Source organism: Aquarana catesbeiana, linkage group LG05 (assembly GCF_042186555.1).
Source record: "Aquarana catesbeiana isolate 2022-GZ linkage group LG05, ASM4218655v1, whole genome shotgun sequence".
Taxonomy (NCBI): domain Eukaryota; kingdom Metazoa; phylum Chordata; class Amphibia; order Anura; family Ranidae; genus Aquarana; species Aquarana catesbeiana.
In genome coordinates, this window is record NC_133328.1 from 128,296,176 (window position 1) to 128,308,798 (window position 12,623).

Sequence of the window (12,623 nt, forward strand, 5' to 3'; positions counted from 1 at the left end):
GTGCAGCCCTCTAAAGTATTCTAATGTGAGCTCACGCCAGTGTTGTTTGACAAAGAATCAGGGGGTTGTTCATGACAGCCTGGGATTACAAATAATGGGCTGAAGGATGCTAGCCATCATTCAACCTGGGAGAAGACCAGTGCTGGACATCCGGGGGTTAATTAACTAAAACTGGAGAGTGTAAAATCTGGATATGCTCTGCATAGAAACCAGTCATCTTCCAGGTTTGATTGTCAAAGGTTAATTGAACAAGCTGAAGTTAGAATCTGATTATCTACTATGCACAGCTGCACCAGATTTTGCACTCTCCAGTTTTTGTAAATCGGCCCCCATAAGTCTTTGGTAGACAGTGCTGAAGAGGAGGTAAGTATTGCAGCGAGAATTTTTTTCATTTATAAGCCTGCTTAATTTTGATTTAATTTAACAAACTGGATTGGAATTAAAACCCAGATAAACAAGTAACCATAGCCATAATACAGAACACAAATGTAAGAGATGTGAGTAACTCAGCTAAATGAGTAAAAAAAACATACCAAACTACCAATTGCAATGAATGATGCCTTTGACCATTTACTATATTATCTGGTAAATACACATAAAAAAAACCTACATAATGAGAGTTAGAGAGAAGTTATACATCATATAAATGAACTGAGGGAGGCAGTTTCTAAAAGAGGTTGTAAGATGTAGCGCCTTCTTGATTTACAGCAGATTTAGGAGTGATATTTTTATAGTTTGGTATATACTAGTGTATATACTGGGACATAGTTTACTTATCAGATGTTTTTTCATTAGTCAAAGACAGCAGCTACAAACAATATTACAGCCAACATTACAGTTGATTTTTTTTTTTACATATACAGTTGTGCTCATAAGTTTACATACCCTGGCAGAATTTATGATTTCTTGGCCATTTTTCAGAAAATATAAATAATAACACAAAAACATTTCTTTCACTCATAGTTAGTGTTTGGCTGAAGCCATTTATTATCAATTAACTGTGTTTACTCTTTTTAAATCATAATGGCAACAGAAACTACCCAAATGACCCTGATCAAAAGTTTACATCCCCTGGTGATTTTTGCCTGATAACATGCACACAAGTTGACACAAAGGGATTTGAATGGCTATTAAAGGTAACCATCCTCATCTGTGATCTGTTTGCTTGTAATTAATGTGTGTGTGTGTGTGTGTGTGTGTGTATAAAAGGTCAATGAGTTTCTGGACTTCTGACAGACCCTTGCATCTCTCATCCAGTGCTGCACTGACGGTTCTGGATTCTGAGTCATGGGGAAAGCAAAAGATGTGTCAAAGGATCTGCGGGAAAATGTAGTTGAACTGTATAAAACAGGAAAGTGATATAAAAAGATATCCAAGGAATTGAAAATGCCAATCAGCAGTGTTCAAACTCTAATCAAGAAGTGGAAAATGAGGGGTTCTGTTGAAACCAAACCATGGTAAGGTAGACCAACTAAAATTTTAGCCACAACTGCCAGGAAAATTGTTCAGGATGCAAAGAAAAACCCACAAATAACTTCAGGTGAAATACAGGACTCTCTGAAAACATGAGGTGTGGCTGTTTCAAGATGCACAATAAGGAGGCACTTGAAGAAAGATGGGCTGCATGGTCAAGTCGCCAGAAGAAAGCCATTACTACGCAAATGCCACAAAGTATCCCACTTACAATACGCCAAACAGCACAGAGACAAGCCTCAAACTTTCTGGCACAAAGTCATTTGGAGTGATGAGACCAAAATTGAGCTTTTTGGCCACAACCATAAACGCTTCATTTGGAGAGGAGTCAACAAGGTCTATGATGAAAGGTACACCATTCCTACTGTGAAACACGGAGGTAGATCACTGATGATTTGGGGATGTGTGAGCTACAAAGGCACAGAAAATTTGGTCAAAATTGATGACAAGATGAATGCAGTATGTTTTTAAAAAATACTGGAGGAACATTTGCATTCATCATCCAGGAAGCTGCGCATGGGACGTACTTGGACATTCCAACATGACAATGATCAAAAACACAAGGCCAAGTCGACCTGTCATTGGCTACAGCAGAATAACGTGAAGGTTCTGAGTGGCCATCTCAGTCGCCTGACCTCAATATCATTGAGCCACTCTGGGGAGATCTCAAACATGCAGTTTATGCAAGACAGCCCAAGAATTTACAGGAACTGGAGGCTTTTTGCCAAGAGCAATGGGCAGCTTTACCATCTGAGAAGATAAAGAGCCTCATCCACAAATACCACAAAAGACTTCAAGCTGTCATTGATGTTAAAGGAGGCAATACGATATTAACCTCCCTGGTGGTATGATTATTTCGGATTTTAGGTGCTGAAAGCGGTACAATTATTTTGCATGGAAATTTGGCGTTTTATATTGTAGGTCTATAATTCTTAACAATAACACACTTAAATCTGTCCAAACAAGAGTCTAGTAGATATCCCGGGTATGATAAAGTTTGAAACACAAAAACATAAATTATAATATAATAAATAAAAATAAATAATTAAAAAAAATAAAATAAAATAATAATAAAAAAAATTTCCCCGCGATTCACTATCCCTCAATTCTGCAAGTGTTCTAATTTACTGTCGCTGTTTTCTAGCTGGTCTAAAGCCACTTTTGATGTAAAGGGACACTTTTTGGTTGTTATGGACAATCTCCAGTTTCCAGGCAGAAAGAACAGTATATATAACATAAAACTGCATGCAGGGCATAGGACAAAGCACTGGGGACAAAAGGGATGTGAAATAATTTCATACAGTACTGTAATCTGTAAGATTACAGTACTGTATGTGTTATGTTTTTACAATTTTTTGAATTTGCCGCCAGGCTCCGCCCCCGTGCGTCGCGCCGCTCTCAGGGAACGGAGCCTGGCACGGAGAGGCTTCGGAGGAGGACGGAGCCCGCAGACACAGCAGGATCCCGGGGACAAGGTAAGTAAAGCCACACCAGGATCCTGCGATGTAATCCCGAGTGTGGCTCGGGGTTACCGCTAATGGTCCTGAATTTTAACCCCGAGCCACACTCGGGAAAACCGCCAGGGAGGCTACGAACTGGGGTATGTAAACTTTTGATCAGGGTCATTTGGGTAGTTTCTGTTGTGATTATGATTTAAAAAGAGTAAACACAGTTGATTGATAATAAATGGCTTCAGCCAAACACTAACAATGAGTGAAAGAAAAGCTTTTGTGTTATCATTCATATTCTCTGAAAAATGGCCAAGAAATCATAAATTCTGCCAGGGTATGCAAACTTATGAGCACAACTGTATACAGTGGGGAAAATAATTATTTTTTCCACTGTATCCTCAAAACAGCCTGATCTGAAATTCTTTTCCTTTTAAGTTGGTTGCTCTATTTGTGCTAGACTAATACATACTGTATAATAATAACTTTTAACATACGTTACTGGTCAGCTCATAGGGGTAGCACAAAAACTGTATAACTATTTTCATTCGTTTTGTTTGGATCATCGTACTTGACATATTAACTAACTTGAGCAGGTAGGAAGAATTTTTTGTGAACTGCTGAGTTACTAAACTAGGATAAAAATACCTAAGGAATCATCAACTTAAAATAGAAAACCAAACCTATAACATAACACAGTACTTTGTGCTGAATTAGCACACACACACTTCTAGATAAATCACTTGACATCTTCATCTTTAGATGGGATCATCAGCAGAGAACATTGCATTCATGATTATACATATATTTGTGGATCAAATTAATCATATTACACTCCAGAGAGTCTTGACCACTGGCAAACTTTGATTTCATAACATTATACACAAAGAAGGTTATTAAAAGCAATCAAAGGAAAAACAACCAAAGGAAACAGTTGGAAGTGAATATTATATACAAAACCTTAATTTGTCTTATTGAGACTAGGTATACATGAGCTGCTGTAGATTGGCTGAGCTCCACCAGAGCAGCCTGAATGGAAGCCATAGCACCCCCTTTCTCCTGCAGAGCTCCAGCAGATTATACGTTTGTTTGGCTGTTTTAAAAAAAATTGTGGAAACCACCTGTACAAGAACATGGCCTAATTAGTTACCAATTCCACTGTATTCTGCAGAACAGAAAAACACAATGCTGCTTGTAGGGTTTATTTACCCTAAAGCAGCCTAGTCAAGAGTGGCTTTGGCAGTCCTCACATGCCCAAGTACCCCTAACCTATAATAACTTCCTAGAGGCAGTGTTGGATAAATTGATTTCTTTAAATGAATAGTAGATAAGCTAAATAGACTATTGATCAACTATTGATCAAAGCCCTTCTTGAATGGTCAGTTTAAAGCTTATATGAACTCAAAAACAAAAATTTAAAATTTTACACTTTATCAGACATAAGATGGGTGCATTTGTTTCCTTTTTTTCAGGCTAAGAAGGTTTGCACTATTACAAAAGTATATTGCACCCTCCACAGATAAGTGGAAAAGTATGCATAGCCACAAAGAGACAAGACAAGTTTTATTCTCAAGATTATCAGGTGAAAATCAGGTGAAAATAAAGGAAAAAAGCCTTAAAAAAGAAAGCTAATGCAGTTACCACAGTTAAGGATCAGTGAGCTACAGTATGGTTTTCAGGTTAAACATTATAAAACTGAACTGGTGTCCTACCAACATACATGAAACTCATACATGAGTTATTTAGTGTTGTTTTGGGCCATAATTAGTAAAGTAAAAGCTTTGTCTTAAAGTGGAACAGAAAATTAAGTCCTGCTAGATCACTTCAGGCTGGCCCCTTTTGCAGGTATAGTTATGTAAAACTTTAAAAATAAGTGCCTTTACTGTTTAATTAAAATTCAGTAATACACTGTCTCACCTCGCTCTGCACATGCTCAGTTGCTCTATTTTTCAGGACTGTGCTGAAAATTTAAAGGCCGATCTGCTGACAGCCTAAACATTTACTGCTACTCAGGAGCTCTAGGATTCAACAAAATGACAGCCTCTGGCAACAAGAAACAGGAATACTGCTGGAGGCAATTTACAGCACCTACTAATGTTGTTAGCATAATTATTAATGTAGAATGTACTTTCCTAAGTTGTTATGGGTAAAGTTCCACTTTAACAGACAATATTAATTCAGGATTCTTCTATAATATTTTTAATACTATGTTTATATCCCTTTAATATTCCCAAAAAAGCAGCCAAAACCTTTCAGTTTTAAATAGCCCTAAATAATTTGAAATGATTTCAAATAGGGTTAAAACCATCTCACTCCCCCCCCCCCCTCCAAAACTCTTCCAGAAATCTCTCTCCCTTTGTTAGCATTTTTCTCAGCTGCATATATAATGATAGGCTTGAAAATATAACCTTTAAATATATGAAAAAACACTTTTCTACTGTGTAACTAATATATAAATGTGTATTCTAATTAGCCAAATTATGGTGTTATTTTTTGAATAAAAGACAAAATGATGTAATGGGTTCTATTCACCAGCTTAGTGTAAGCTTTGGTTGAATATTACACCCTGTCATACAGTATGTACCAGCTTGGAATAGATTTTGGAGAAATATAAAAAGACAATTAAAAATATCATAACAGCTTGAGCTATGCTAATTTTATGATTGTTACAAATGGTTGAACTTCACAGCTGGTCAATGAGTTCTATCCCTTATCCTACAAATGCCCAGTTATACCACAGAAAACAAAAGCAGTTATAATGCATAGGTAATTTGCCTAAAAAAGCTATCAACGAGTCCATAAAAGTGGTTAAAGAACTGGATGGAAATAGTCATATGTTTTCTAAAAACAAAATATTTTTTAGCCATCTACTGAATAAGGTATAGCCATCTCTACACTGCTGTCAGGATTTATGCATTAAAACAATGGGTTAATACTGCCAACTGTCAACCAAAGCACATTAGTTCAAATGTCATATATATATATATAGTCTCATAGATAAAAAGAAAGATTAGTCGACAGAAAACAACTAATTAGAGCTGACAGTACCTGTTTTCCTCGTTTGCCAGGTCTCCCAGTAGGCCCTCTATTTCCAGGAATCCCCGCCTCTCCTTTTGGGCCCATTTCCCCCTTTGGAATTGAGTAAATAATAATCAATAAAATATTTCTGTATTAGTGTGGGCAATATAATCTACATTATGAAAACAAACAAATAATCTACATTATCACACATTTTTTTCTCTATTGTCAGTATGTATAAGATACCCTAAAAATATGGCTAATGTATAACAAGCTAGTAGATCTGTATCAACAAGTGACCTAGTATACTTCTACAGTGCAAAACACAAGTTTCACATCTATTGATCCTTAGATAATTATTATTTTCTACTTTGATTTTACAGTTTAATGACATGAGCTCTCTTTCTGAACATTAAGCACGGGCACACAAGACATGCCATTATGCTTTTCAGCTGTGGGCAGGTTCTTCAAGGACAGGGTCCATAAAGAAGGGTCTTCCCTCTCCAAGCACTAGCTTAGTACTGATAGGCACCGAGCAATCGAGGCATAATAGTGGACCTGATAGTGCTTAATTCTATGAATTCTTGTGGCAGTTCTAGCTCTGCAAGAGAGGGAAGATTATCTGCAATGAAACAGGTAAATTCAGTGTTATACATGTATTTTACAAAGGACTGCGTTTTTACATTTTTTTTTAGGACACTGAGTCTCTATAGAGAATGAACCAGTTAACAATGGCAACATGCCAACCAATCCAGTGCGCTGTCTCTTCAGATATATTGATGATGATACTCTCCCTAACTGTAGTAAGCTTTTTCAAGCTATTCCAATTATTCAAGTTGACCTATGAGGCCAGGGGATTCTCCAAGAAATTTCATAGAATTTGGGACCCAAGGGTGTCTTCTGACCAAAGTGTTACATCTATTGCTCCAGATTAGACATATAGGCCAGGATCCGGGTAGTTTAGTTGCTCATGATGCCTAGTCTCTATAGGAAAAGCCCACGATTTATCCTGCCTTGCTTACTACTTATTATCTGGAATTGTTTTTTGTGATCCCACATGTATGGTCTTCAACTGCATATGTATCCTGTACTTGTATGCTTTCTGATTGATGACAATATGCTATACAGACATTTTTCTGCACATTTTCTTTTCATGCAATGTTTTGTTTATATGTGTGAGTGAAGTGCGCTCTTCTCTCTGTACTTCTATCTTGTAATCAATAAAGTTACCATTCAAAAAAAAACATTGGCAACATGGAAACTGGACCATAGCAATCTTCCAGAATCCAGTGCTCCAGTTACTACTGACGAAAAAGCATTTGTATTTTGTATTTGTTTTTATTATTCAAAAATGAAAAATACAATGAAGCAAGCATTAAACCAACATATCAATGGTAGTTTTATCTGAAATCTAGAGCTTAATTACTAAAGTATTTAATAACTCAATTAAAAATAATTCACATATGTACGCATGCAATAAGTTATGTTGGGAAAAACAAATACAGATAGTATGCAATTCGTGTACTATATATGGTAGAACATACCTGTTATAAACTGCTTTCATCACAACTTTCAGTACATTTAAATAATTTTTAAAGCCAAATTTTTTTTTTCTACTTTTCAATATAAACAGCAGGAAGTTAAAGAAATCCATTCTTAGTCAATTTTCACTGAAACAGGTGTCCCTTTTAGAAGATTTCTTCTCTATTCCTGTCTTGGCAACAACTAAAATATTTGTATGCAACCTTTTTTTTAGGTCCTGGCAACAGTGTTGATCAGGAACAATAGTGAGGGTGAATATCTCCAGCAAGGATCTACCCAAAACTAAAATAGAAAAATTGCTCTTTATATATAATGTAATGGTGTGTTTATAAATCTGGAGGAAATGAAAAATACAGGCTGTAGTAAAAAAAATTGAATTTGTTAGCTTTCTCTAAAAGGGGAAAACCCATCTGACTGCTTGTTTTTGACTATGTTTTTTCTCTGTAGGTGTAGGTGCCATTTTCTACACTTCCCACCACAAAACTTAAAATTAAGAAATAAATAGATAAAATTTGAGGTACATACAAATATATTCCTTTTTAAATTGTGCTTTGCTTATGGTTTACCCAGCCTTATCTTTTCATGTTTTCCCAATAGCCAACAGGAATACAATTTAATTTGTACTTCCAGACTAAATTACATTCATTAAATCATTTTTCCCCTTAGTGGGTTCATCCACAAGTTAAGAGAACAAAATAGATTTCCTTAACATGGTCCTTATTTAGAAATTATATGATTATCACAGATAACACAGTTGCTGCCAGTAAGGAGTGCTATATTTAGCTGATTTATTAAGAATGATATTGCAGATAATACAAATACTCTGCTCAGTCTGCTCACTTCCGACATAACACAGGCATCGAGGTGACACAAGCTCAGAAAGCAAAAGTTAAATAAATGTAACATGAGAAGCTAAATGAAGTATGAAATTCCCTAGAGCTACAATATACAAATATATTGTTCCTTGCGTTCCTTCTTGTCGTCGGCTGTGTCCATCACTTATTTATGTTAAACCACAAATTTAAATCCATATTAACGTATCTTCCAATCTATCTATGAATCCCAGTTCTGTTGAATACTCTTTGTTTTCATGTGGTCATAGACCAGTAAAACTTGGTACTCCAGGATACATGTCAGTACATACTGTACTGCAATAGGGACAATGCACTGACAGACAATTTTGAAAAAAAACCCAATATTTTTTACTTTCTGCTATAAAACAAATACAATAAAATAATTAAAAAAATTGAATTTCTTCATAAATTTAGGCTACATATTTTTGGTAAAAAAAATCCCAATAAGCGTGTATTGATTGGTTTGCTTAAAAGTTATAGCGTCTACAAACTATGGGATATATTTATGGAATTTTTATTTATTTTGTTTTTTATACTAGTAAAGGTGGTGATCAGTGACTTATAGCAAGACTACATTATTGTGGCGGACATTTTGACACCAACTGACACTTTTGACACTTTGCGGGAAACAGTAACACTAATACAGTGATCAGTGCTAAAAAAAAAAAAAATAGAATGCCCGGTACCCACAGGTCAGCTTCTGCTGTAAATTATCACAGCTGAAGTGGTTAACAAGTGGTTAACACATCTTCACAAATCATTGATGAAATTGCAAGTAAAAAGAACAGGCTTGGCTACCAATGAGGGCAACAAAGATACGATTTTGTATGTAGGTGCTGGAGTTTTTTTTTTATGGCAACAGAGATAATTTTTTACAGTATATTTAAACCTAAGAACAAGCATTTAAAGTGGTATTAAAGGTTTGGCTTTTAAAAAAAACAAAACAACAAACATGTCATACTTACCTGCTCTGTGCAGTGGTTTTGCACAGAGCAGCTCCAATCCTCTTCTTCTCATGTCCCCGATACTCCTGGCTCCTCCCCCTTGACCAGTGCCCCCAATAGCAAGCCTCTTGCTATAGAGACACCGGTGCGTGCTTGCTCCCAAGCCCTGCTCTATGTGTCCATAAGACAAATAGAGCCACGGCTTGGCCTCGCCCCCACCCCCCTGCTCTCTTCTCATTGGCTCACTGGCTGTGACTCATAGAAGCTGTCTCAGCCAATGAGGAGAAGGACCCCCGGGACGAGGCTCCCGTGCACATTGCTGGATCATGTTGGGGCTCAGATGAGTATTATGGGGCTGTGGGAGGAGCAGCACATAGAAGGATTTTTCCCTTCATGAAAACCTTCAGCCTTTACAAGCACTTTAATATATTGCAGATTGCCAGTCCTTAAATTAAATTTCTCTTGTTTAGCTGCATGAACAAGAGGAAATCAGTAGATTCCTCTATCCATACTAAAAAGTGTGAACAGAGGAATCTCCACTGCTTGCCACTGCATCTGAGAGGATGCAGTCAGTGTTCAGTCAATAGGTTTCCTCTTGGCTTCTTCAATTTTTGCCGAGCTGGGTGGCAATGACAGGCCAACCCATGAGTTGAATTTCTGCCAATTCAGCTGGAATGCGCCAAAATTTGAGCTGTGTATGGACAGCTTTAGATGTGGTGGCTTTCCCCATCAGGCTAAGTCAGTTTTTTAATAGTACAGAAAAATACCTGTTGACCTTGCCCGAAAACCATTGCACTTATAAATTTATGAGCACTAAACTGAAAATCTGATCAGCTATCCCAGTTTTTTCTGTTAACATAGAGAACACCAGAAGGAGGTGTTCCGTAGGTCCTAACACACTTCCTGTCCTAGGGTGGCACACTGCTCCTCCATAGACACAGTGAGCATTATCACTCTAGGACAGGAAGTGTGTTACTAGCCGGATCAACAGGTGAAAATAGATTTTAAAAAGCTCGAAAAAAAAAAAAGAATTCAGCTATCTAATCACTAGTAAGCTGCAATATATTACATTTTTTTTTTGGGGGGGGTATATATTTTTTTAACATCATCTCTCCTTTTGGTCTTTTACAAAACGGAGCCTGCAATTTTAAACACTCCCAGGTTGTGGCTCTAAATCAGGGTTTCTTAACCAGGGTTCTGTGGAACTTTAGGGTTCCTCCAGAGGTTGCTAGGGGTTCCTTGAGCAATCAGCAATTTCTTCCTCTCAGATAAGTTCCCACTGACACCATTGATCTTTTTAGCTATCTGTTTTTCCCAATGACCATAGTTGGTGTTTTACTAGAGCTGGAGAATGAAAAAATCGGTGCAGCTGTATATAGAAACCAATCAGCTTCCATGTTTTATTGTCAAAAGCTAATTGAACAAGGGGAAGTTAGAAGCTGATTGGCTACCATGCACAGCTGCACCAGATTCTGAGTGCTCCAGTTTTAGTAAATCCCCCCCATAGTTTCAGTGTCTCAGCTTGTCCTGGCTGTCTAGCCCAGTGTTTCTCAACTCCAGTCCTCAAGGCGCCCCAACAGGTCATGTTTTCAGGATTTCCCTTAGATGAAACGGCTGTGGTAATTACTAAGGCAGTGAAACTGGTCAAATCAACTGTGCAAAATATTGGAAAGCCTGAAAATATGACCTGTTGGGACGCCTTGAGGACTGGAGTTGGATAACACTGGTCTAGACCAGTGGTTCTCAACCTCAGTCCTCAAGTACCCCCAGTAGGTCATGTTTTGGGAACTTCTTTTAGATATAATAACTGTCCAAAATACCAAGCCATCGATTCTGGTTTAAAGCACCTGTGCAAGATAAGGGAAAACCTGCAAACATGGTCTGTTGGGGGGGACTTGAGGACTGAGGTTGAGAACCATTGGTCTAGACCACCTACTCCTAGTATTAGTATTTATGCAATTTATCCACATTTCAGTTTACTACATCCTAAAACATACACTATTTTCCATGTATGTAGCAAAAAAAATCACTCTAAATGTGATGTTTGCATACAAATGAATAAAATGTGTATATGTGCTTACTTTTTGTCCGAGCATTCCTGGTAGACCCATAAAGCCCTGTGAAAAGCAAAAGAAAATGTAAAAACAGCATTATTTATTATATCTTGACATAAAGTCATGACATTAATATTTTGTGCTTTTTTTGTGTTCCAAGAAATGAAAAGACACAGAAAATGCCGGTGGCTGGGGGAGCCACTAGATACTGCCAGACCCAGTCCTGCATAATATAGTATTTTCTGAAGACAAAAGTTCTGACAATATATTTGCCTGATTAAACAATGATGCCTTACAAATAAAATTGGTAACCAGCTACATCGGTTGTCTGTCTCTTTGGAGTGCAGTAAGGTTCCCTACATACAGTGCCAGGACAAGGTCATCTAGTGCCCAGGGTGAAGATGCTAAACTGTGCCCCCCCAAGATGTATGATGCAAAAAGCAAACATCCCACTCTACCCCCCCAAAAAAATTGCACACTAATCGGCACGCTTAGCCCTAAGCATAAATTCCCTTTGCAAACCGAAATTCTCCCCAAACAAAAATTCCCCCTCCTCCCGGCACAGATCTCTCCCTGATGAGGTCCCACCTCTCAGCACAAATCTTTACCCCCATCCTCTAAGCTAAAATCCTCTCTCTTCCCAAATGTTTCCTGCCAGCAAAACTATCCCTCCCCAAAAAAGCACCCTGTTAGCACACATCTAACTCCTCAAACTACCCCAGCGAGTGCAAATCCTCCCTCTCTCCAGATCCCACCCTCCCGGTGCAAATCCTCCCCTCCCTCAGGTGTCCACTCCTAGCACAAATGCCCCCCAGTCATCCCTACTAGCATAAATCCCCCCCTCCTAGTGCAAACACCCATTAATCATCCCTGCTAGCGCAAATCCTCTCCCCCAAACCCCCCAAGAAAAAATGTCCCCTCCTTGAACGGGTCGCCCCTCTTAGCGCAAATCCTCTTCCCCCTACACAAACCCCCCAAATTACCCCTAAAATTTCCACTCCCAGGTTCCCCCTCCTGGAACAAATCCTCCCCATCCCCATTTCTAATAGCCCCAATATTTCCTGTCCTAGCATGGGTCCCCCCCAATCACCTGCTCTAGCACAGCCCCCCCGGTCCCCCTCCTGGTGCAAATACCCCCATCATCCCTACAAGCACGTATCTTCTCCAATCCACCTTTCTAACAGCCCCAGAATTTCCTGTGCTGGCACAAATCCCCCTATTCCAATCATCTCTTCCAGCACAACCCCCCAGATCCCCCCTCCTGGCGCAGCCCCCCACCTCCATCTCCCA

The 12,623-nt window shown here is 38.3% G+C and overlaps 1 protein-coding gene across 4 annotated transcripts in view; it reads right to left on the reverse strand.

Annotated features, from left to right (window-relative positions):
* Window positions 1–12,623, reverse strand: part of COLQ (collagen like tail subunit of asymmetric acetylcholinesterase) — a 160,139-nt gene that overhangs the window by 17,832 nt on the left and 129,684 nt on the right. For all 4 annotated transcript variants that reach the window (XM_073630181.1, XM_073630180.1, XM_073630183.1 and 1 more), the window contains 2 exons: window positions 11,361–11,396; window positions 5,970–6,050 (listed from right to left, as the gene is read on the reverse strand). In XM_073630181.1, the coding sequence (XP_073486282.1) occupies window positions 5,970–6,050; window positions 11,361–11,396 (117 nt within the window). The remainder of the gene's footprint in view (window positions 1–5,969; window positions 6,051–11,360; window positions 11,397–12,623) is intronic.